A 23,194-nucleotide genomic window follows, 5' to 3' on the forward strand; every position below is an offset into this window, starting at 1 on the left:
ATATTCATGCATAAAAAAAACAGCCAGTCCAAAATGTAACATCACGTTTTATCCTTTGGCACATCCTTATTAGATGTTTCAATAATAATAATAAATATATATACATGTGTATATGTATATATATATATATATATATATATATATATATATATATATATAGAGAGAGAGAGAGAGAGAGAGAGAGAGAGAGAGAGAGAGAGAGAGAGAGAGAGAGAGAGAGAGAGAGAGAGAGAGAGAGAGAGAGAGAGAGAGAGAGAGAGAGAGAGAGAGAGAGAGAGAGAGAGAGAGAGAGAGAGAGAGAGAGAGAGTAAACAGGTCCGTAGGAACCGGGGGGAGGACACGTGCCCCCACTTGTGAGCCTTTTTAAAAATGTTTTTTAATTAATGTTTGCCATTGTAGCAAAAATCCGATATATAGTTTGTACCCAATCCGTCAGTGACACCCCCCCCCCCCCCAAAGTCGTTCCTACGGGCCTGGTAAATGAAATTATTGAGATGTTTTGTTTTTTCTTGGGGTGGTGGTGCGTGAGATTATTTAATTCAGGGTTTAATATTTACATTTCACAAGAAAAATGAATATTTGGGTCATTATGCAACTTTGAGACTTCCGCTTTAAGTGAATGTATCTTAAAGCTGCAATCTTGGGGTTTACGTGTTATTTAACCACATAGAAAAGATCAAGCTTTTCGTCTACCTCGCAGTCTGTAATTTGTTATGACATATACAAGACAAAAAACCAGGTTTAGTATAATTTTAAAGGAAGTCCTACTTTAGGTGTTTGCTAAGTTTGCTGAGCTTAGATTAATGTACAGCATTTGCAATATGTGTAGCTACTATGCCTACATGAATAAAACATACTTTCTCCAAAAGGGAGGTCACGGGACCCCTGTAACCCCCCTTGAAGCCAGCTGTCAGTGAACCATTAAAACTCCAAGCCTTCAGGTCAATGGGTTACCATACTCTAGCTCTTAAGGTAATTAGAATCTGAATTAGTTACAATAACAGCAATGAATCATGGCAAAATGTATTTATATTCAAACACAACAAACAGAGGAATATATAAAACAGGTTTAATATAAAAAGTAATAAGTAAAACATGCAAAAAGCACTGAATGTTTTGAAATGATAGTGTAAAAATGAGTCATAGTACAGAAATATAAAAAATGGCTTATCAACTGTTTCATTGCATACAAACTAATGATACATAAAATTATTGGTTCAATCTCTTTTTTCTGTCTTTCCATTCTTTTTCTTTGCACTTGATTTGTGAAATAAGCAATATGTCTGGTAACCCATGTACAGGTTACCACAAATTACAGTCTCGGAAACCTATGGCACATTTATCAATTTTACAATTCTCATTATTATTATTCTAAAGTCCCTTCTCAAAGACCCTGATACTTTGTTATTCATTCAAATCACTGTTTGCATTGTACTGATACTTAACTTGTACGAGTATATGTTTTATATATTTGAATATATTGGGTGTAGTTTTTGTTTAAATAAGATTTTATAGAGAACAAAGTACCATTCTCAACTTTATTGACATTGTTTTAACCTCCTGGTAACCTGAACGACAGTTATCAACTTGTTTTGATTTCTGTTATATCCAATTACCAGTAAGGTACAAGTAGACTGTCCAGGGCACACATTTCAGTTATATCTTCATTAGTGGGCTAATGGTTACTTGTTACTGGTTGGTAAAAAAAAAGTTGCTGTATTAATTTTGCACTTCCCTGTGAAGCTCTAGGTGGAAGCTGGTACTGGAATGCGAACCCAGTACCTATGAGTTTCAAGTCCGATAGCGTAACAACTACATCACTGATGTCCATTATTATTCATCCATTTTCAAAATCCTCATATCTAATGTCATGAAACAGCTTTGTTTTGTTGTTGTGTTCGCCGTAAAGCATGTTCCTCTGCCTTCTGTGCTCTCCATTCACAAATATCGGCAAACTCACAGCACTGACATTTATACGACTCTTCAATGTCTACCCCTACCGGTTTCCTCTCTCCCTTCCAGAACTTCAACAACTGAACAAACTGCGTCCTCAATTCATCATCATCGTAAAACACCTCTTTGTGTAACATGGTCTCATGGGAGTCTTGGTGCACGTATTCAATAATCACCTGGCTGACGCAAGTCATTGCCTGTATTTTCATGAAGACAAAATCAAAAAGATTGTTCAGGTTTTTGGAAGTGATTAACTTGTCTTCCAGATGCTTGCTAATGGACTCTCCGAACTGCTTCTCCAGAGATAGCTTTAAATGTCTGGCAACCGTCTCTTTGGACAACTTCCCCTTCACCAGGTCATCGAAGAGTTTCTTGTAAACCATCACTTGTAGTCTGTGTTGGCTTAGCTGAGATTCTTTAGGCAAGGACTTCATCTTTCGTGTTTTCAGTTCCAACAGGTCAATTATGTACGACTCTGGATCGAATCTCAGCTCATCTATTACACCAATGACTAACACATCCTCGTCAAATGGGGTTCCAAAGATCGGCACCTCGCGGGCGACTGTCAGACCATTCAAAAATCCAACAATGGCAGTGAGCAGATTCATCAACTTGATAGCAAAGATATCTTCGTTAGACGTGATCTGTACTCGCACAACATCATGCACAGCCAGCTCTGAAAAATAAATATGATTAAAATATGTAAATTTATTATATAACATTTAGGGAAATGTCTTAAAATATCAGTGAAATAAAAGTGTTATCAGTTATCATTTCACTCTAAAATGTGTTATCGTCACTGTAGAAAGTGTTATCTTCACTGTAAGAAAACCGGAACTATTTTGCTGCTGGCATTTTAAAAATAAAGATAAATTGCCATAAGTTATGTAATAATATGTAATAAATATAAAATTTCATGTTTTTTGTCAAATATGACGTGTAGTGCGACTCGTAAGATATGATTGCAAACTTCTCTCGATGAGATACAAAAAAAAATGAAATATCGTCTATACATCATAAATATTACACAGTAGTTTTTGGACAAATGCATGATGTGGTAAAACCACTATTGGGTCAACAGGCAGAGAACTTGGCTTGCATAGAATAAGGGTCTTGTTCAGTACCTCTTGATTGCTGTTTAACAATTATAAAATGCAAAATCAAACTTTTTTTTTAATACACACCTCTCCTCGAGTATTGTTTAATTTGGAATTCTAAGCCACAAGCCTCTGAATTTGTATAATGCCTATCAATCAATACCCACAACTTATTCTGTCACTGAAATGTAATTTCAAACCAACATTATTATATTATATTTTAAAAATTTTTACTTCTGGAGGCAATAAAAATGTATACTAGATTGAAAAAAAAATCATCTGGTGAAAAACAAAATGGCCATACATTTTACTCGTGAATCTAAAAGGAGACAGCTTTGTAAACATACTGTAACTCTTAACAAACCAGCCTCCTTCCCTCCAGTAACATGGGTTACCAAACACATTACTTATTTTCATGCCTGTGTTTTTGTTCCATGACACAACTAGAGCACATTGATATGTTAATCATCAGCTATTGGATGTCAAACATTTGGTAATTTCTGACATATAGTCTTACAGAGGAAACCTGCTATATTATTCCATCCGTGTAGCAAGGGATCTTGTAGATGCACCATCCCACGACCTTTGATATGCCAGTTGTAGTGCACTGGCTGAAATGAGAAATAGCTCCATGAGCCTACCAACAGGGATTGATCCTAGACTGACCGTGCTTCAGGTGCTAAGATCACCTTAAATGCAGAAAGTAGTTACATGTATTTATTTAGTGATCTTAATGCTAAGATTGCTTCAAAGAGCGGGGCCCAGGACCCCGTTCCACGAAGTGATCTTAGCCCTAAAATCAACTTAAGTGCATAGGGTAGCTATGCACTTTAAGGTAATCTTAGGGTTAAGATCGCTTCGTGGAACGGGGCCCTGGTCTGTATTTTGTGGTAACATGTACATGGGTTACAAGACTCAATATTTATTTTGTGCACCACGGCTAGTGTATCAAAGGCCGTGGTATGTGTTATCCTATCTATGGAATGGTGCATATAAAAGATCCCTTGCTGTTAACCGAAAAGAGTAGCCCATAAAGTGGCAACAGTGGGTTCTCTCCCTCAATATCTATGTGGTCCATAGCCATATAACCGCAAATAAAATGTGTTGAGTGCGTTGTTAAAGAAAACATTTGCTTCCAATATTTATTTTGAAGCCTGTGTACCTCTAGCAAGATGTAAGGTGCTGCCAGCTGTCATGGTGGGATTCTCCTCCACGAGGACGGGAACAGTGAACGAGTACACCATCTTCTGCTCACACCATTTCTGGTTTGTGAGGTCGGACACCCACAGGTAGTTTGGACGATACCTCTGCAGTGGAGGGAGCTCATGATCACTTGACGTTGTGTTATTTGTATCAGCAGTGTTTTTGCTCTTCACCGATGCAGCAGTCGAGGAGTCTGACGGATGGGTTTCAGGCTGTTCCAGGCAATTAACCTCAGAATCTACAACACATTAATAAAAAGAAAGAAAGAAATGTTTTATTTAACGACGCACTCAACACATTTTATTTACGGTTATATGGCGTCGGTCATATGGTTAAGAACCATACTGATATTGAGAGGAAACCTGCTGTCACTACTTCATGGGCTACTCTTTTCGATTAGCAGCAAGGGATCTTTTATATGCATCATCCCATAAACAGGGTAGTACATTTCACGGCCTTTGATATACCAGTCCTGGTGCACTGGCAGGAACGAGAGATAGCGCATTAATAAAAAATATTGGTAGGCCCTATATATGATATTTATGAACAACTGTACCTATATAAGAATTACAGTTTACATCATTAAAATGACCTACAACACATAAAAATACTGGTATACATGTGTATAATATTTATGAACAATTACACCCCACTTATAAAAACTAAAGGTTACATCATTAAACTGACCTACAACATAAATAATATAAAACATTACTGGTATACAAATATATTTATGAACAACTGCACCCCACTTATGAGAACTACAGGTTAAATATCATTAAAATAACCTACATCACATAAATGTATAAAAAGATATAATGATAGATATTTTGTAATAGTTATGTTTAAATTTACCTAACAATACAGTAATGTGATAAAGTATGTGAACATCGTAATGAAGTAAATATCATATCAAAGTATTTTTACTTCTGATACATAGTACATATTGTTTTTGAAATAACACTTGGTCCATTTGGGCAAATAGTTAAAGTAAAATACATTGTAAGTATAGGCAGGTGTATGATACATGTATATACCATTTTTAATAATAGCTTGTGATTATGAAATTATACCATTCATACATTCCACAGAATGATTGATTTCGCACACTGCTTATAAATTATTGCATGAGCAGGGGTGCACAAATGTGAAATTGTGATAGTTGCCCGGTGGGCAACCAGTAGCTGAAGTCTGGTTGCCCAACATCATCTCTTGGTTGCCCACATATTTCATAAAATGTTTTATGAATTTAATTTTGAACTGTCATTAAAATGAAACTGAAATTTGAAATGTTTTTATTAATATCATTACTTATCAGTTAAGTTTTATTTCTTTTTTAACATTATTTATCTTCGCTTTGGCTGAAAAAAAGTTTCTTTTGTTTAACGACACCACTGGAGCACATTGATTAATTAATCATCAACTATTGGATGTCAAACATTTGGTAATTCTGACTCGTAGTCATCAGAGGAAACCCGCTACAATTTTCCTAATGCAGCAAGGGATCTTTTAAATGCACTTTCCAACAGACAGGAAGGCACATACCACGACTTTTGTCCGGTTGTTGTGTACTGGTTGGAACGAGAAAAAAACTAATCAGCTGAATGGATCCACAGAGGTGGTTCGATCTCACTTGGGCTGTCAGTCATATAATACTTTGATGAACTCGGGGCTCATCCAGGATTAACAATACCTGTAGCCAAAAACATTGCCAAATGGGATTTTTATTTGCCATAATGAAAATGTTTTTGCCAAAATTGTTTTGTGTAGTACTGTATAGAGTATTTATATATGAATATGAAAATGCATCTTTTTCAGCTAATTATGTACAAACTGGAATACATCTGAATAACAAAATTATCCCCGATCAAAATCAAAGACAGCAATGGGGGTAGGAGCAGTTAATATATTACTTTGAATTTTCAGTGGGTGAGGGGAGATATGCAGAGTTGGAAGCCAATGCCCTCTGCAAACACACCCCAAATTCTAACGCCTATGGCATTAATAAAAATCGGAGAGCCAGTACTCTTCTTCTTTTTTCATTATTTCTGTAAAATAGCAATCTTTATTTTGGTTTGAACTGCTTTTAATTGTAGTTTAAAGTAACCCATCTATTCCACACCCCAACAATTTCGTAATTTGCGCCATTTTGTTGATTTCCGCGTCGTGTTAAATGCTTGTTGTTGATTTCAGCTTGTAAAATACATAGCCTAAGAATGCCGACATCACGTTATGACAACTATCCATTTACGTTAAAAGGTTTTGATTAAAAAGATAATGAATTCAAATTTACGGTCTTTTTAAAATCTAGCTAACTTTTGAGATGTCACCTCAGTCAACAAATTTATATAATATTTTATCTAACAAATTTTAACTAATTGTATTCAGTGTACGTTTAACCGCAATTTGTATAAATACTGCATGTTCCTTTCCCGCGATCGCAAAATGCATGAGTGCGAAATTAACTAAGACAACGGAAACAAACAAACGAAACAGCAATTAAGCATTCACTGATGCGAACAACTATTTGGTGGCGTGTTTTTTTCTCTCACAAATTTACATCAAGATTTACTTGCGTGTAATCGTATTGTTTAATGTCCACAACAATGTCTTTTGACACGTGCAACAGTCTCGGCTGACTGGCAAGCGTGACCTCAATCTAATTAAAATTAGCTCCACTATTACATGTGGATCTAAAGACAGCCATTTGGAGCTCATGTCCACCAATCAAAACCTTACTTGCAGAATCCTGCCAGTGATTTAAAACTAACAACACTGCGTAGTCCCCAATGTCCAGGTAACATTTCGTCTGTAAATAATAATTTAAATATTGACCATGTCAAGACATTGGGTTTTACGTGCACATTCAGAACAAGCTGTTGTAGCGCACGCCTATCGTGGGCACAAGAGCCGGCCTTGGCCGGCTCCTCCGTCCATGACAGGAACGGTGGGGGGGGGGGGGGGGGAAGGGAGAGGAGGGACCACCTGCACTGGCAGGTGCAAGGAAGCACCAGCAGCCCGATCAAATCGGTAGCAGGCGGAATATTGACCAATCACACTTCGCCTTTTATAACGTTATTTGGGAGCATACAAATTCTAAAAATATCGGGCGAGTCTATTTTAGTGGCCGCAGTACAGCGAACCATACCAATACGTACACATTGTTATCAGTTTTCAATTTTACATTAAAAATTATTTATTTATTTATAAAATTAAAAAAAAACTAAATCAGTCTTCAGTTTTACATTACAAATTATTTATTTTATAAAATAAAACATGTTTTAAGGCATTCGTAATTCACACGAAACATGTCGTATACCCTCAGGATAATTCGGAATGTTTTCAAATTATTTTTAAATCACTGGCAGGATTCTGCAAGTAAGGTTTTGATTGGTGGACATGAGCTCCAACTGGCTGTCTTTAGATCCACATGTAATAGTGGAGCTAATTTTAATTAGATTGGCGTGACCTATATGCACACTGAGAACAGCCAACGAACGTTTTCCTAACGTTCGCGAACTATGTGATTGGTTCCCGACGTGGATATTGGGTTTAACGTGAAGCGCATAAACCAGTTTAGCGGACGATTTTGTTTTGCTCAGTCTAGCTCAACTCGGCCCTAGCCTTCTTGTGTTTGGCCCTGAACTAGCATGTGTATTAAACTGACACGCAATTTTGGTCCGTTTTTATTACTTTGGCTCAAAGACTTTACAAAGTTAAAATAACATGCTACAGATTTTTCAGACTTTTCTTTCACACATGTTGCCGTTAAAATTAATAACTGTGATTATTAAAATAAGCAAACATTGTTATGCTGAATTCTTGATGACACCGCTACTCGTTACCAGTCGCGAGATCCCTGTTAATTTTTGGTATTATTATTATATGTTAGGTGTCGGATAGATTATGTAACCGATTGTTCACATCGGAAGATTGAAAATGGCTCAGCCAAATTTTTAGCTCAGAACTGGATGGTTGTTGGTGTAGTTTGTGGCCTTTCACATGTCTTGTGCCCTTTGCTAATAGCCACCATTCTGAAACGTATCTGTCGGCAATGAACTCGTCAAAATCATACACGATGGACACTGAGTGGATGGCAGCGTTAGGGTGGATATTTATATAGCCTGTCAGTCAAGTTATCAGTTTCGATACTTTTGAATTGCCCGTGACTGTCCGAGTGTCGTGAAGTTTTGTTTTTCATTTTACTTGTTTTATTATTTTCTTGGTAGCCCGTCGAGCAACTGTTTGACAAAGAATGGTTGCCCGCAACATATTTTGGTTGTTCCGGGCGCGCGGAGAACCGATTTGTGCACCCCTGATGAGCAAGATGTATGGACGTTATAGAATGAGTAAGTTATGGGAATGGTTTTATCCCCCATTTGACTGAGAACTTTATGTAATTAACGAACTTTTGCAACAAGCACTACAAATGACATAATGCTAATTAATGCATATAATTAATTATCAAATATGATGGGGGTAAAATAAAGAAGTCTTGCAATGTGTATTAACCACATGTGACATATCTATTTACACAACAGAAATCAGAGCTAGCTCCGGCACTCGCCAATTGTGACTTTTAAGAAAAATTGTCGAATATTTTTTTAACTTGGCGAAAAACATTTATGTAATAATTAATATTTTATTAGAAAACAGCTATAAATTTTGCATTTTAAAGATGATTTGGCAATATTTTCTGATCACCCAGAGCTAGCCCTGAGAAATATACTGAACCAAAAACAAGAAAAATCTGGTAAGTTTGATAGCATGTATTTGGAAATGTTAAAAACAACACAAAATATGTTTATATAAATTTATATTGGAAGAGTGGTCTATGGTGCATTTGTTTGGAAAAGACATATGACCCAAATTTTATGATAGAAGGAAGAATTTATTGATAAAATGTTGTAGAGATCATAAACAAAAATCACACATTAATATTGGGTATGGCCACCTCACGAATTGATGACTGCGTTGCATCGCATCCTGCATGGAACTGACAAGTGTGTTAATGTCTGGCTGTGGAATATTATTTAATTTTAATTCCTCAATTAATGCTTGTCGAAGTTCATTGACGTTCCACGGCGGGTTGAGTCAATGCCATACACGTCTGTCTCATCCCAGACGTTGTAAGTCGTTGGTATGTCCTGTCTAGATGATTCCGAATAGCATGGTTAGAGCTCCCAACAGCTCTACTAACCTCTACCAGCATCAAACATGCCGATGGCATGTTCACGTAAATGTCTTGGCATTTTAGGCATGCCAAATGTTTTTTTAATTTTAATAAATTACAAAATTTTACATTTATTCTTATTGACTATAAGTCTATGAACTGATAAAAACAAATCCACATCAAAACATGCAGAACATGTTGAGTCATGCATACACATGCAAATCAACTTTCCCATTGTCGCTTTGTTCCACTACACACATGGAGTCAAATCTATAAATTCTGAGATGACAAGGAGAATATTTGAAATTAATTTTAACATTAACTTATTTCTCAAAAACAATTTTTAAACTGTTAAACATATTTCTGAAAATCAAAAAAAAAAATTTTGGGTTCAGTATATTTAATCCAACAGTGATGCCAAAAGATGAATTGGAACCGATATAAATGACAACCTTAAAGACAGTTAATTTTGTATTTTTGGGTCATTGTCAATATTGAAATGATACCATTTAATGAATCCATGATGTTTTGCCCCCAAGCCAGTGCACCACGACTGGTATATCAAAGGCCATGGTATGTACCACCCTGTCTGTGGGATGGTGCATATAAAAGATCCTGTGTGCTGCTAATTGAAAAGAGTAGCCTATGAAGTGGTGACAGCGGGTTTCCTCTCTCAATATCTATGTGGTCCTTAACCATATGTCTGACGCCACATAACCGAAAATAAAATGTGTTGAGTGCGTCGTTAAATAAAACATTTCTTCTTTGCCCTCAAGTTGATTCACCCCCAAGTATTTGTCAGTTCGCCCCCAACTCCCAATTATTTGTTACTTTCAAACAATTATTGCATTGTTTCTTTAGAGGCATGTTAAAGTGTATGTTTCTTTTTTAGGGGGGAGGGGGTTATTGTCTTTCCACGATTTGGATAAATCAAGTCAGTCAAAGTTCGACAACTGTCAAACCGCGCATCTAAAATTGCACATGGGAGTGCGCGAAATCGTCTAAAATTAAAAATAGAGGAAGCTCGGCACACACAGAATGTGACAGATGGGTCCAGACCACACATTCACATCGACACAGTGGTACCTTTATGGGAGACCCAACTGGTACCTTTATTGGGGCGAACTGGTTATGCACTTGGGGGTGAACAGACATCATATTTGGAAGCGAACTGGCTTGGAGGGATGGGGTAGGAGCGAAACGTCTGGTATCTCCATATAATTATGAAACCCGATAATAGAACCTAAACGGAAACATGATCCCACAAAATCATCTTTCATAATGTACGCACTAAACATTTTATTAACTGAACTGGAACTACAGTCATAAAAGAAATACAATAGTATTGTGCTGACTTTCAGTACACGTTTCTAAAAGCAACAGATCATCTTCGTCACTCCACAAATCATCATCATGAATATTTGTTTCTACTCGTAAGGGGGCTGACATGTTGAAAATAGTTCCTCTTAGTTACACTAGATTAATACGCTTATATCCGTTATTAAAAATGCTGCTAGAAATATTTTATTACATCTCTCGCAGAATTACGTTTAGAACAATCAATGTGAAAAACATTTGTGTGTATTATTTCATGTCTTATAGGGTCACTGAGATCAAATAGATTGTATTGTTATATAATTGTGCGGATTAGTCGAAATGCGTTATTCGGCACTATCAACAACATTTCTTGGGGAGAGTTCGGAAGCAACGATGAGGCTTTAGTTATTGATGCATTTTTTAATATTTGGAATTTATAGTTTATATATTAAGTTATTTGTAATATGTATCATTCAAGATTAATCAATTTCTTCTAAGTACCAGGTGTATGGTTACTATGGATCCTAAAAATCAAAAATCGCCTAGAAAAATTTTGAGTGAAAAGGTGAAGAAAACTAAAAAGAAACGAAAACACAGAAAACATTCTGGCAAGTCAGATGTCAAGGGAAGTGACTGTAGTGTTGATCAGAGATTAGAAGTTGAAGGTGTTCAAATGCTTGAAGACTTCCAGAATGGTAATTATTTATAATGAACCATAGTTCTAGTTGAACCAGCTTTAGTCGGTCGGTGGTGAAATAATTAAGTAAACCAGTAGCCTGAGTTACCATTCGATAGTTAGTCAGAGGCTAGTCTAAGCCTAAGGCACAGGTATCCTGCAGGGCTTCTAGATTATGGTAGCCCCACTCCCGTGGCTAGTGATATTCAATGTTGGACTAGTAAATAACTACCATTGCTATGCCAAATGGCTTGTAATATGTTTTTGGTCAAATCTTGCAGTTAAGTCTATTTTGTAAATATGAATATCCTGCCCTACCCAAATCCTCCAATATTAGTGTTTTTAAGCTCTATCTCCCTCTTTAGGTGACATATCTGATTATTAATTCTTATTTTGTAAAATTGTATTAACTTAAAGTAAAGTAGGGCTAGTGATTTTTAATTGTGGCTAGTGAATTTTAAGAAATCACCGATCCCATGGCTAGTGGATTTTACAAAAATTCTAGAAGCCCTGTATCCCCAAACAATAATGTCAGATATGTTTAGTAAAGTTATATAATAAAGAGTATAACGTCTTTATATGTAACTATAGTATTTGTATTAGGTGTTTCTGTTCACAGTTCATAATATTAAAGGAATGCACGTGCAAGGCCTTTGGACTGGTATGTATATTCAACGATACATAATGCACATTATTGCTTAACGTCAACAAGTATATTATTATACTTAATTAATAAAATGGTTAAATGTGACGGCTGTTATATATAATATGTGCAGCCATTTTGTTCCATTCCAGTGAATATGCCCTCTGGAGAGCCGGTGGTTACGTAATATTACTTAATGTGTAACATCAGGAATGAGTCTTAGAACTAGAGAAACAAATGTACCTGGTTTTTGTGGAAAGATAAAATAAGCATGCATTGCAATGTTCTGTAATCATATCAATCCCAGTAAGCCAGCAATAAGTATATATTATTTTTCAATACAAAATAAACCACCATTGTCAAAGTGGCTACACAACAAGTCAAAATAATTGTACCATGTTTTGTCCATGAAATGGTGGGGATGGAAAAATACCCAATCAGAGAATATGGATTGACTGAGATGGATCAGTTCTGTGGTCAACACATTCAAGTGTTCTACTGACTGATCTCGATCCCTCACAATTTATGATACGTTTATTTATAATTATTTTAGAAATATAAGCTGTTGATCTTAAAATACAAAGTAGTTTATTAAAATGTATGAGTGATAGCTGATGTACATGTACTTGTGGAAAGTATCTTGAATAAATTGAACCATGGACCAAATATCGAAAATATAATCAAAATTATAAAAAAAAAATGTATGATCCCATCTCTTGTACATATTAGTGATTTTATCGGCAAACTTGAAAATGATGAGTATAATGGTGTATTTAATGTCAAACATAGTATTATTGTTGTACATATTAGAGTGGGATTCTTTGCATACATATGTACTTGGTCACCTGGTAGGCAAATATCCTTCATTTTTGTAACTATCTCCGACGACAGAGTGGGGCGGGATGTTGCCCAGTGGTAAAGCGGTCGGTCTGGAATCGATCCCTGTCGGTGGGCCCATTGGGCTATTTCTTGTTCCAGCCAGTGCACCACGACTGGTATATCAAAGGCTGTGGTATTTGCTATCCTGTCTGTGGGATGGTGCATATAAAAGGTCCCTTGCTGCTAATCGAAAAGAGTAGTTCATGAAGTGGCGACAGCAGATTTCCACTCTCAATATCTGTTTAACCATATGTCTGATGCCATATAACCGTAAATAAAATGTGTTGAGTGCGTCGTTAAATAAAATATTTCCTTCCTGATGACAGAGTGGTAATAAAGTGCATGTGCTCCCCTGCTCAAGCACATTTTCATTTTAAAAATAATTAGATTTTTTAAGCATGACCACCTATAAACTTTGCTCGTCATTGTCTAACCCCTTCCCCCACACTCACACTTGATAAAATTACTGCACATGTGCCTGGAATAGAAGTCAAGGCAAGCTCTGTGTGTAGAAAATTTCACCAAATTTATATTAAATTCCTAAAATTGCAGAACCCACCATTATTTTCAACAAAATATAAATCATTACATAAAATTCTTTTCACCAAATTAAAATAAAATTTACCAGATATGTTTAAAATTCGCAATTGGCGAATTTAGCAAGTGCAAGAGCTGTCCCTGAGAATACTCAGGCTATATATTTATATAGGATACTAATTAATCAAGTTCCCAGGGAGTTGCTAGAAAACACAATTACCATTTTTACCATTTTGCCACACCATGATAGTGTGTTCGAGTCTGGAATAGCCCATGGAATAGAGTACTGTGATTAGCTAGAATGCCTTAAGTACTACATGTACATCACTGGGATTCCCAGAAGAGTGCAAGCTATGGAAATGCTAATGTACATGTACCATTTTAAGGCATTTAAAAAAAAAACCCACACCAAAAACCATGGTATATGAATTGACAAATGGTGCATTGTACAGTGGTCCTAAAACTGCGAATACTGCGAACCAGAATATTATATATGGACATAGAGTTGTATGAAGCAGACTTCATACTGTCCTGAGTGTTTAAGATAGACCAAGACTGATTCTAAATGATTTTTTTTGGTGTTCGTAAGCATCTTTTTTCAAACAGATTATTTTTGGACAACTTTATTCCTTGATCCAGGGGTTCTAGAATATTTTTAAAATTCACTTGCCATAGGGCCAGTGGATTTGAAAATTCACTGGCCATGGTGAAAAATTCACTTGCCCAATTTTAACTGTTGATGAAACAGAAAATACAGTAAATTAAAATAATTAACTTTTTAACGTCCATTTTTCATACTGAAATCATGTTTAATCAATTTGTCAATTTGCACAACCGATAGGCTTTATGGTTTGTTTAGAAAAATATGCAAATAATTTTCATCAGTTTAGAATAAAGTTACCATACCGATCAAAATCATATCTCTACACAAAGCAGAATCGAAAGGCTATTAGTCAAAGTTATGATTGCTTCCATGATCCACTATCAGGTGCTCGTCCTTAGGAGGACTGCCAATCCCATAGGAGATATAATGGGATGTTTCACTCCTGTACTGTCTACAGGAGGACTGTCACCCCACTAGGAGATCTGTAATGGGATGTTTCACCCCTCCTGCACTGTCTATAGGAGGACTGCCACTCCACTAGGAGATCTGTAATGGGATGTTTCACCCCTCCTGCACTGTCTATAGGAGGACTGCCACTCAACTAGGAGATCTGTAACTGAATGTTTCACCCCTCCTGTACTGTCTATAGGAGGACTGCTACTCCACTAGGAGATCTGTAACTGAATGTTTCACCCCTCCTGTACTGTCTAGGAAGACTGCCACTCCACTAGGATATCTAACTGGATGTTTCACCCCTCCTGCACTGTCTATAGGAGGACTGCCACTCCACTAGGAGATCTGTAACTGGATGTTTCACCCATCTGCACTGTTTATAGGAGGACTGCCACTCCCAATACTAGCTTAGAAGACCCAAAGTAGTAAAGGGACATTCCTGAGTTTGCTGCATTGTAAGATGTTTCCGACTAATAAAATATTTCTACGATTAAACTTATATATTATTTAATTTTTTTTTTTTTGAATATCAGTGTCTGTATATTCAATGTGTTTCTGGTCGTGTTAATATTTGTAAGAAGCTCAAACTGGATTTTGTCTTCAAACATTTTCGTATGTACGAAAAAACTTATTTTAGGAAATCAAATGACATTTAACCTAGTAAAAATATTAGAACGATCAGAAACACGTTTAATATACAGCCACTAATATTTTCTGCAGAATTTTTTTCTCTGATATGTAATTACAATCATTAAAATTGTAAAAAAAAAAGTCTGTTAGTTGATAATATCTTAAAAATTGCAACAACCTCATAAATGTCCTTTTAAAGCATGATTTAAAAAAAAAGTAATTTATTTTACAGTGAATTTATTATTTTATTTATCCAGTGATTTTCTTTTGGAAAACAATACTGTCCAGATTAACGAGGTTCCACTGTACATGATACATACATGTATGTCTGCATGTTAAAAGTCTTGTATGCATTATATATTGCTCTATGCACACAACAACAACAAAAAGCCGCACCTGATGTATGATATGTACTATTGCTGTCACTAAGTCTCAGTAAACACTTGGCTAGAACAAACATGCAGATACATGTATCACCTGTATGAACATTGACAAACAAGTCATTGATACTAGCACTGTGATAATAGATAATGGAAGACGAACAACATTCCTGAGTTCACTCTGACAGCTCTCCGGGATATGGTCATTTATCAGCTGAGCTGTGCTATACATAGGCACTACTGGCTGTCATTGATATAATATATATTATATTGTTGACAACCATGGGGCATTGAAATGTATTTCTTGTAATGTATCGGGTTACTGTAATTAATTAACGAAATAACATGAGGTGGCCACTGGAAATCTGTGTGTTGAAATTAATAGGAAGTTGTTATATATACAAGTATTAATAAGAAATTTCTTCCCATTTTCAAACCAGGTTTCAAAATACTGTTATATATACTAAATTATTTTTAAAAAAAGTTCCTTTAATTTTAAAACTAGTATATCATTTTAATACTGGTACATCATATTAACTCCAGAAACCCCCCACAAACCCTTCTTTAAAAAAATGTTATCTTATAGGACATTGAGAAGGTCACAAAAGGTTGAAAATATTAAAAAGAGCTCAGTATTGATAATATTTAGCTTAATAACTTTGGATTTTGATTTGTCTGGTGAATTTATTTTATTCAGTCATGTTATATTAACTTGGTTTTCATGCTCCAAGTAGTTCTATATATCTATGTCATTGACCTTTTTGTTCACATTGTAAATACGGGGCTAGCTCCGGGTGATCAGAAAATTTCGCCAAATCATCTATTTAGACTTTAAAAATTGCAAAACCCCAGGTATTTTCTAATGAAGTAACAATTACTACAAGAAATTTATTCACCAAATTAAAATAAATTTTGCCAATTGTTTTTAAATTTCGCAGTTGGCGAACTTGGCGAGTGCCAGAGCTAGCCCTGAAATACATTGTACGTACCTTCAAAGTTACCTTGATCTGATTAAAAAACAATCGATTTGGAGATTGACTTCCATAACTAGACCGTGTGCGTAATATCTACCACCAACTGATAGGTGCAATTTATAGCAGTTATGGGCAGCAAATGGTGACCATTTTAATGGGTTGAATACAAATACATGCACCTCACCAATATTTCTAAGCACATTGTTAATGGAATACATATATATACCCACACATGATTTTATATTGGGATACATGTGCATGGTTCCCAACACATATGAAGTTTTCTTGTGAATGGGTGTTGTGGGACATGATGATTCTATCTCAAGTCGGTGTTTTTATAATTTAATACTTGAAAATTACTATTCTTAGGGGTCTAGAACAATGCAAGAAACACTGTACCAAATAGCATCTTATAACATCAAAGTGCCCCAAACTTTTAACTATAAGTAATATTTATCTGTAATTCTGTCATACCTGACTGTCGTTGGTGACATTCCTTGTATGGTGTTTACCCTAGCATGTTTTAGTATGGCATGAATGCCATTCTATCCTGAGATTAAATAAGCCTTTTTGGCTAATTAATTCTAAAATTGATTATAAAACACCCAGTAAATGCACAGCTATGTATACTGATTCACAACTACATTGAAATTAGAAAATGATAATCTACTGTCAATACTGATAATCTACTGTCAATACTCATGTACTGCCAGAGGGTTATGGTGCCATACCCTGCAAAAATTGCAGATTTTGTTTTTTAAGTCAACCTTTTGACAAAATTAATTACTCTTATCATTACTGTATGATATTCTTAACCCTAACCCGAAACTTAACCCATTTTCCTTTTTGGGGAATCCCCCATACTCCCTGCCCCTGAGTGTGCTGTAACCTCACCGTGGTGCAGGGGTGTAACATTCTCTTTGATCAATCAATAAAATATTGACATGCTCCTATACCACGAAGGTTTCGAGCATGTCTATCCCAGGTTCGGCCACCGGATGCCAGTAGTCCAACCTGGGACAGAACAATTACTGGGGCAATTTTGATATTTAAACAAACAGGGAAAAAGGACTTTACAATAAATAATTTTGTGCGTTATTTTCCCAAACAATATTTAATATACAGCAAACAACTAACAATTTGTAACGCAAATTTAGATCGAGCAGTCCTAAATATAAATATATTTTAAAATGTTTTTTAAATATATTAATTAGCCCTCAAAATAGGGGTGGCAGGTGACTAGGAGGTTAGGCTTCAGCCACAGGAGGTTTTTTTTAATAGGGAGATATGTTTTACTTAGGGGCACCCATCGTATTGGGGACTTCGGTGTGGCCGAAACCGGTGAAGGTTCCGGGGGGGGGGGGGGGGGGGGGGGGGCGCAGTCCCCCGGACAAACCTAACAACTCTTACGGCCAAAACCGCCTATGCCTACCGCCCTAACCATCTTCCGGTGGAGTATCCCCACCCACCCAGCACCCCCCAGGCCAACCCAACCGTCGTGCCCTCCAGTCTCGGTGCCCCCATCAAAAATTAGGTCCAAGGGCCAACGATTCTACCAGAAACAGGGAAAGTTAAGCGTCTGGTGAGTCTGGCAATGTAAAAACATATCCTGGCGATTCCAAGTCCAGGGGCGCCTCTCTATAATCCTGGAGAAACAGAACGTTATGTCATTCATCAGACGCTGGCACCACTTTAATTTAAAAACCTAGCGCATACAAGTATGGTATAGAACCATGTTGCATACCCTAGGATAGGAGCAGCGCACCGCCCTATTAAATTCATATTTCCTATTATAAAAAGAGGTTAAAAACATAAATAACGTATCATAAAAAACACATATTTAAAAGAGCACTCTGGTAACCTATTTAATTTAAAAAATAAACACCAAACTAAAAATTGAAACGATTTATACAATATATTTGACCGGCGAGAAGGGGGGTTGTTACTGCCAGATAACGCACCCCCAACTATCAGCTCGGAGTAATAAAACATTCATCCATCACCAACCATACATAATAATATAGACATTATAAAAATAGTTATATATAAAAGTATATACAGTTTAAAATGGCCAATACAGCACAAAATTGAAGTTTTGAGTAAAATTCAGTATCCGTAAAATTCTGTGATATTTGTGTTTTTGCACAGTTCTTTACGCTGTTTTTGTTTGGGTCTTGAATTTTTATATTGATGTTGATCATCACTTTATTTATTTGCATTACCATAGTTTGACACCCAATAGCTGATGTATTTTTCGTGCTGAGTTGTCGTTAAACATTCATTCATTCATTCCATACCCCCTGTTGATTGTGATTGCATTCAATTCCATAGTGCCATACCAAAACATTTCTTTGTGGTAGGAACTTTATACGGAACAGCAACCTATGAGTGCAAGATTATTTTTCTTGCGTAAAAAACTTCAGTGAAATTGCCTCCAAAATTGTTTTGTCTACCATGCGTTAACAAAACCCCCACAAAAAAACACCTCCAAACACCCTCCCTCCCCCCCCACCCCCCCCAACAAAACAAACCACTGACTCGGAAATTTAATCAGTTTATTCATACACGTGGATTCCTGAGGTTTATTGCTTACCTGAGGAACAATGGGTTGTAAGATTGATCACCACTGATGGGTTTGAATTTTTTCATGACAACCTGTATCCAATGACTGCACTGGCAACACCTTTTATATTTGCTTGTAGCCCCACAACATGATGCATAAGTGTATGCCACTTCCCCCCCCCCCCCCCCCCCCCCCCCAAATATAAAATCCTGGCTATGTTAATAGTTTGTGATGTACTGTTCTGGGTATATATGAAAGTATATACAAAAATCACTGATAATTTTCAGTAGGAATAGCCTAGAAGCCTGCCATTGGTTTCTGGACCAAGTTCTGAACACCAAAATAGAGTTTAAAATATGCTGATGTTTTATGAAACAAATATTCCTTTTCTTTCCAGATTCCAGTCAAACTGACTCTCCATCGCCATCACTTAAATCAAAGCAAGACAGACTTCTGCTGTCGGCAACAGGCATTGAACTGGAGCCTCCGCAGGGGAAGACCAAGCAGAAATCCTCTAGGGGTTCTTCTGATGGTAGGAACCAGGTGCTGAAGAAAAACATACAATTGGTGCCAATTGACGAACTCACAAAGGAATCACTGTCTCAAAGAGAGCTGGGGTCTCTCCAGTCTCCAGTAGACAGCATTGGGATTGCCACACTGACTTTAAAAAACAAATCTGGTGCTTCTAGGACTCCCAGAACTAAAGGACAGAACTCCAATAAAAATGGTTCTAAAGGTAAAAAAGTTGATGTGAAGGTCTTGTATTCTTCGGACGTCATACTTCCATTACATTCAGCAAGTGTAGACATTCCAAAGAGGAATGAAAACATGCGATGGGATGGTGCGCTGGATGACTCTGATGCCGAACAGGAGAGACTTGAGCAGTATAAGATAAACCGACGGAAACGCTATCTAGCAGCTGCCAGTTCCAAAGGTCTTGGTTGGGTGTTGAATTACACGTCCAATGGCTCGCCTGTGTCCGATTCCGGAATTGAGTCTTTACGCGAGTCTGTCATTACGAATTTGAGTACAGTCCGTTCGCTGAGACCCAGACCCAGTTACAGTCAGCCAATTCTTCCACAAGTCAGACTCGTGTAGAGTTAATAAAACTTATATTCTTTTAGTTTTAATATAACATCACCAAACCTTGCAAAATAGACAGATTATATAATTATTTAATTTGAAACAGTTGATATGTACAATCAAAACAGGATTTCATGCATCATTGGTTACTTCTATGGTCCAACATTTATGATACTTAAGACTCGTAGAGCTTGCACTCTAGTGCCATACCAGTGCCATTCAGTTTTTATAACCAGTTTAATCAGTTTTGTTTCTTGAATGCCGACTTAACAGAGATAGAAATTCATGCCAGACATTCCTTAAGTTAATGCAGTGTTTCGTAAATTTGAAGTGTCATGAATGGCTTACTATGTAAAACTTTTTTAAGTATAAGAATCCCTACTCAGTATACTAACCAGATGGTCAACGTATCAATGTAGACAATATATTACAAAGCCTGAGTCACTGTAGCGGTGTAAGTGTTTTCACATGACTCTTTAAGACTGAGTTGATAGACGTATTTTTATGAATCTTAACAAAACCATTAACACTTTCTAAATCGTATCATTGTACAAGAGAATCAAAAGGAATTTTTACAATATTGTTACTAGGTCGATGCTGCTCCCATGAATTATCGTCAGGTGTTTTGCCTTTAGAAAGACTGCCACTTCCATGAATCGTTTTCAGGTTTCACTTGTAAGCTAGAGGACTGCCACTTCCCAGGACGGTACATCCTTCCCATCAGCCCTTGTGGTCAAATAAGCACTTCCCCTCCCAAGACTTTTATAATTGAAACTGGGAGACATGAGGTATTAGGTCAGACAGCTGTTGGATATTATGACTGGTTTATAATAGAAATGACAGTGGGCTGTTATAATTGACTGCAGTCTTGTTTTACATTGACAAAGGTAAATGTACTACAAATATATAATAATAATAATAATCGACCAAGTGAAGTCACAGAATGATGTGTTGTGAGGTAGTGCTCAGTTATATTGACTTGCGGATGGACGAACATGCTTATGACCACTTTACATTTTCGATTGAGGCTGTAACTTTCATTACAATGTTTCCTTTGTTTCAAACTGAATTATAAAATGACCACACAGGTGTGCTATGGAGGTCTAAGGGGGTACATGTAGGACTTAACATTTTTTAGGGTAAATACTGTCCAGCGCAAATCCCTTCTGCCACCCAATCCTAGAGAAGTGCCGTCCCATATATGCCTGGATTGTGATAACGTTGGAGTCTGAACTTCGTGTTTCGACTCCCAACATTTGGTGATGTGTCCTGTTTCTAAAATGGTCATACGCATACTAACAAACAGGTACATGCTTTTTAAATCGAGTACATGTAATTGGTTATAATACAATTTATTTTATTTTTATTTAGCATTTTTGCTGTCGATAAATTGATATTGAATCTCTTATTTGTGAGTCTCGTTTTATTGTGCCAAATATTGTGTGCCTTACGCTGAAGCAACAGATTTTATGACCAAAAACCACATTCAATCATACACATACCTCACTTCTTTTTTTTCTTCTTTTTTTAACTACAGATATTTTTTTATTTGTGTGTTTTGTCATGATACATGGTAATCTGTTGAAATTATTTACAGATGCTACTGCTGATAATTATGATATATATAACTAAAGTAAAACGATTTTTTAACAGCAGTTTGTATATATGTTTAGTGCCATAAATACTAATTTCAACAAAACCTGTGTATAAGTTGCCCACAGGATCCACTATAAGCGATCTTTATTAGATGGTTAATGTGCATGTATTTTTATGCACGATGGATGTACGTGTATGTATATATGCGAAGAGATCCCCGTAAAAGGTGGTCGTAACATTAAGATAACTTTACAAACATGTAGCCGGTTTAGAAATATTAGGAATGAACAAATGAGTTTAGATGCATTCCATTTTCTATTTTCTTAACATAACACGCACTGTTTGCAGTTCTGTTACTACTATTCAAGCTTCTTCACGTATTTCATCATATTCAGTCACGTATTTAATCTTTTTCAGCTTTATAAGCCATAAATGTGTCGATCATTTTTTGCAAGTATTTTAATGTAGTCAGTTGTATTCACATAATGATTATTCATATTGATTGTTTTTTGTTATAAAAAACACTGCAAATAATCAGCAAGGTATACAAATTTACTCGTTATTTATGTATGTCAACATACAATATATATGTTTATTTTTTATATGTCTGTGTATCAGTTGTATTTGTTAGGTAATTCTGTAATGTGTATGAGACGTATTTATAGGTATACATTTTTTTCTGTGTGCGTATCATTTATATTCATATTCATTCCATAATTTATTTGCTCACTGTGAAATATATAAAAGAAATAAATATCACATATTTATAAAATAAATTATTTGTAAAAATCAATTTAATGAATTTGTTGTTTTGGTGTTAGTATTACTTTAAACAGCCCAACAAGAAATCCCCCAAAATCAAACATAATTTTAAAAATCATTTAAATATATCCGATTATCTAAGACTGCCCTTTTGTTCGTAATCCATAATACGCATGATTCAGGTTTCACATACGCGTAAACACTCCTGTCAATCGAGTGTTTTTGAGCACAAGGACTGGGCTTTAATATGCTGATTTTGTCTACGTTTTTATTCCTGACCTTTTTATAGTTTTGTTAAACAAATATATGACAAATCATCTCTATAGTGTTCGAAATACTGTTGTCCCGACCGGGTTTTTTCCCGGTCGGCATTACCAGGGGGCGGGATATTATTTTATACCAGTTGTCCCATCGGACCGACAATTCTTATTCGTTTATATTAACCTATTAGTTTTAGTCGGTCGCATTTAGGCCGGTAGATTTTGATTCAGGCAGGCAGAATTTGTAGCTTGCCTGCTCGAATGTCCGGCACAAATTTCAGGCAATTTTGTACCATGTCCAAACTTGGTTGGGCAGTAATTTTGCCCAATATCTAAATAAGTGTCTTTATGGGAACCCAACCCTGCATAGAAAATAGGGTCTACTTGAGTACTCGAGTATTCGGGCACGGG

At 36.2% G+C, this 23,194-nt stretch overlaps 2 protein-coding genes across 2 annotated transcripts; one reads left to right on the forward strand and one right to left on the reverse strand.

Annotated features, from left to right (window-relative positions):
- Positions 1 to 1,020: 1,020 nt before the first annotated feature.
- Positions 1,021 to 10,878, reverse strand: LOC121369144 (exonuclease V-like). The gene is made up of 3 exons (XM_041494018.1): positions 10,782 to 10,878; positions 4,213 to 4,491; positions 1,021 to 2,629 (listed from the first exon to the last, which is right to left on the reverse strand). Exons 1-3 carry the CDS (start codon positions 10,873 to 10,875, stop codon positions 1,869 to 1,871), a joined length of 1,134 nt encoding a protein of 377 aa, XP_041349952.1. The 5' UTR covers positions 10,876 to 10,878; the 3' UTR covers positions 1,021 to 1,868.
- Positions 10,879 to 10,979: 101 nt separating this feature from the next.
- LOC121369145 (protein LIAT1-like) lies at positions 10,980 to 22,549 on the forward strand. The gene is made up of 2 exons (XM_041494019.1): positions 10,980 to 11,438; positions 19,480 to 22,549. Exons 1-2 carry the CDS (start codon positions 11,252 to 11,254, stop codon positions 20,178 to 20,180), a joined length of 888 nt encoding a protein of 295 aa, XP_041349953.1. The 5' UTR covers positions 10,980 to 11,251; the 3' UTR covers positions 20,181 to 22,549.
- Positions 22,550 to 23,194: the final 645 nt, after the last annotated feature.

Source organism: Gigantopelta aegis, chromosome 3, assembly GCF_016097555.1.
Source record: "Gigantopelta aegis isolate Gae_Host chromosome 3, Gae_host_genome, whole genome shotgun sequence".
Lineage (NCBI taxonomy): Eukaryota > Metazoa > Mollusca > Gastropoda > Neomphalida > Peltospiridae > Gigantopelta > Gigantopelta aegis.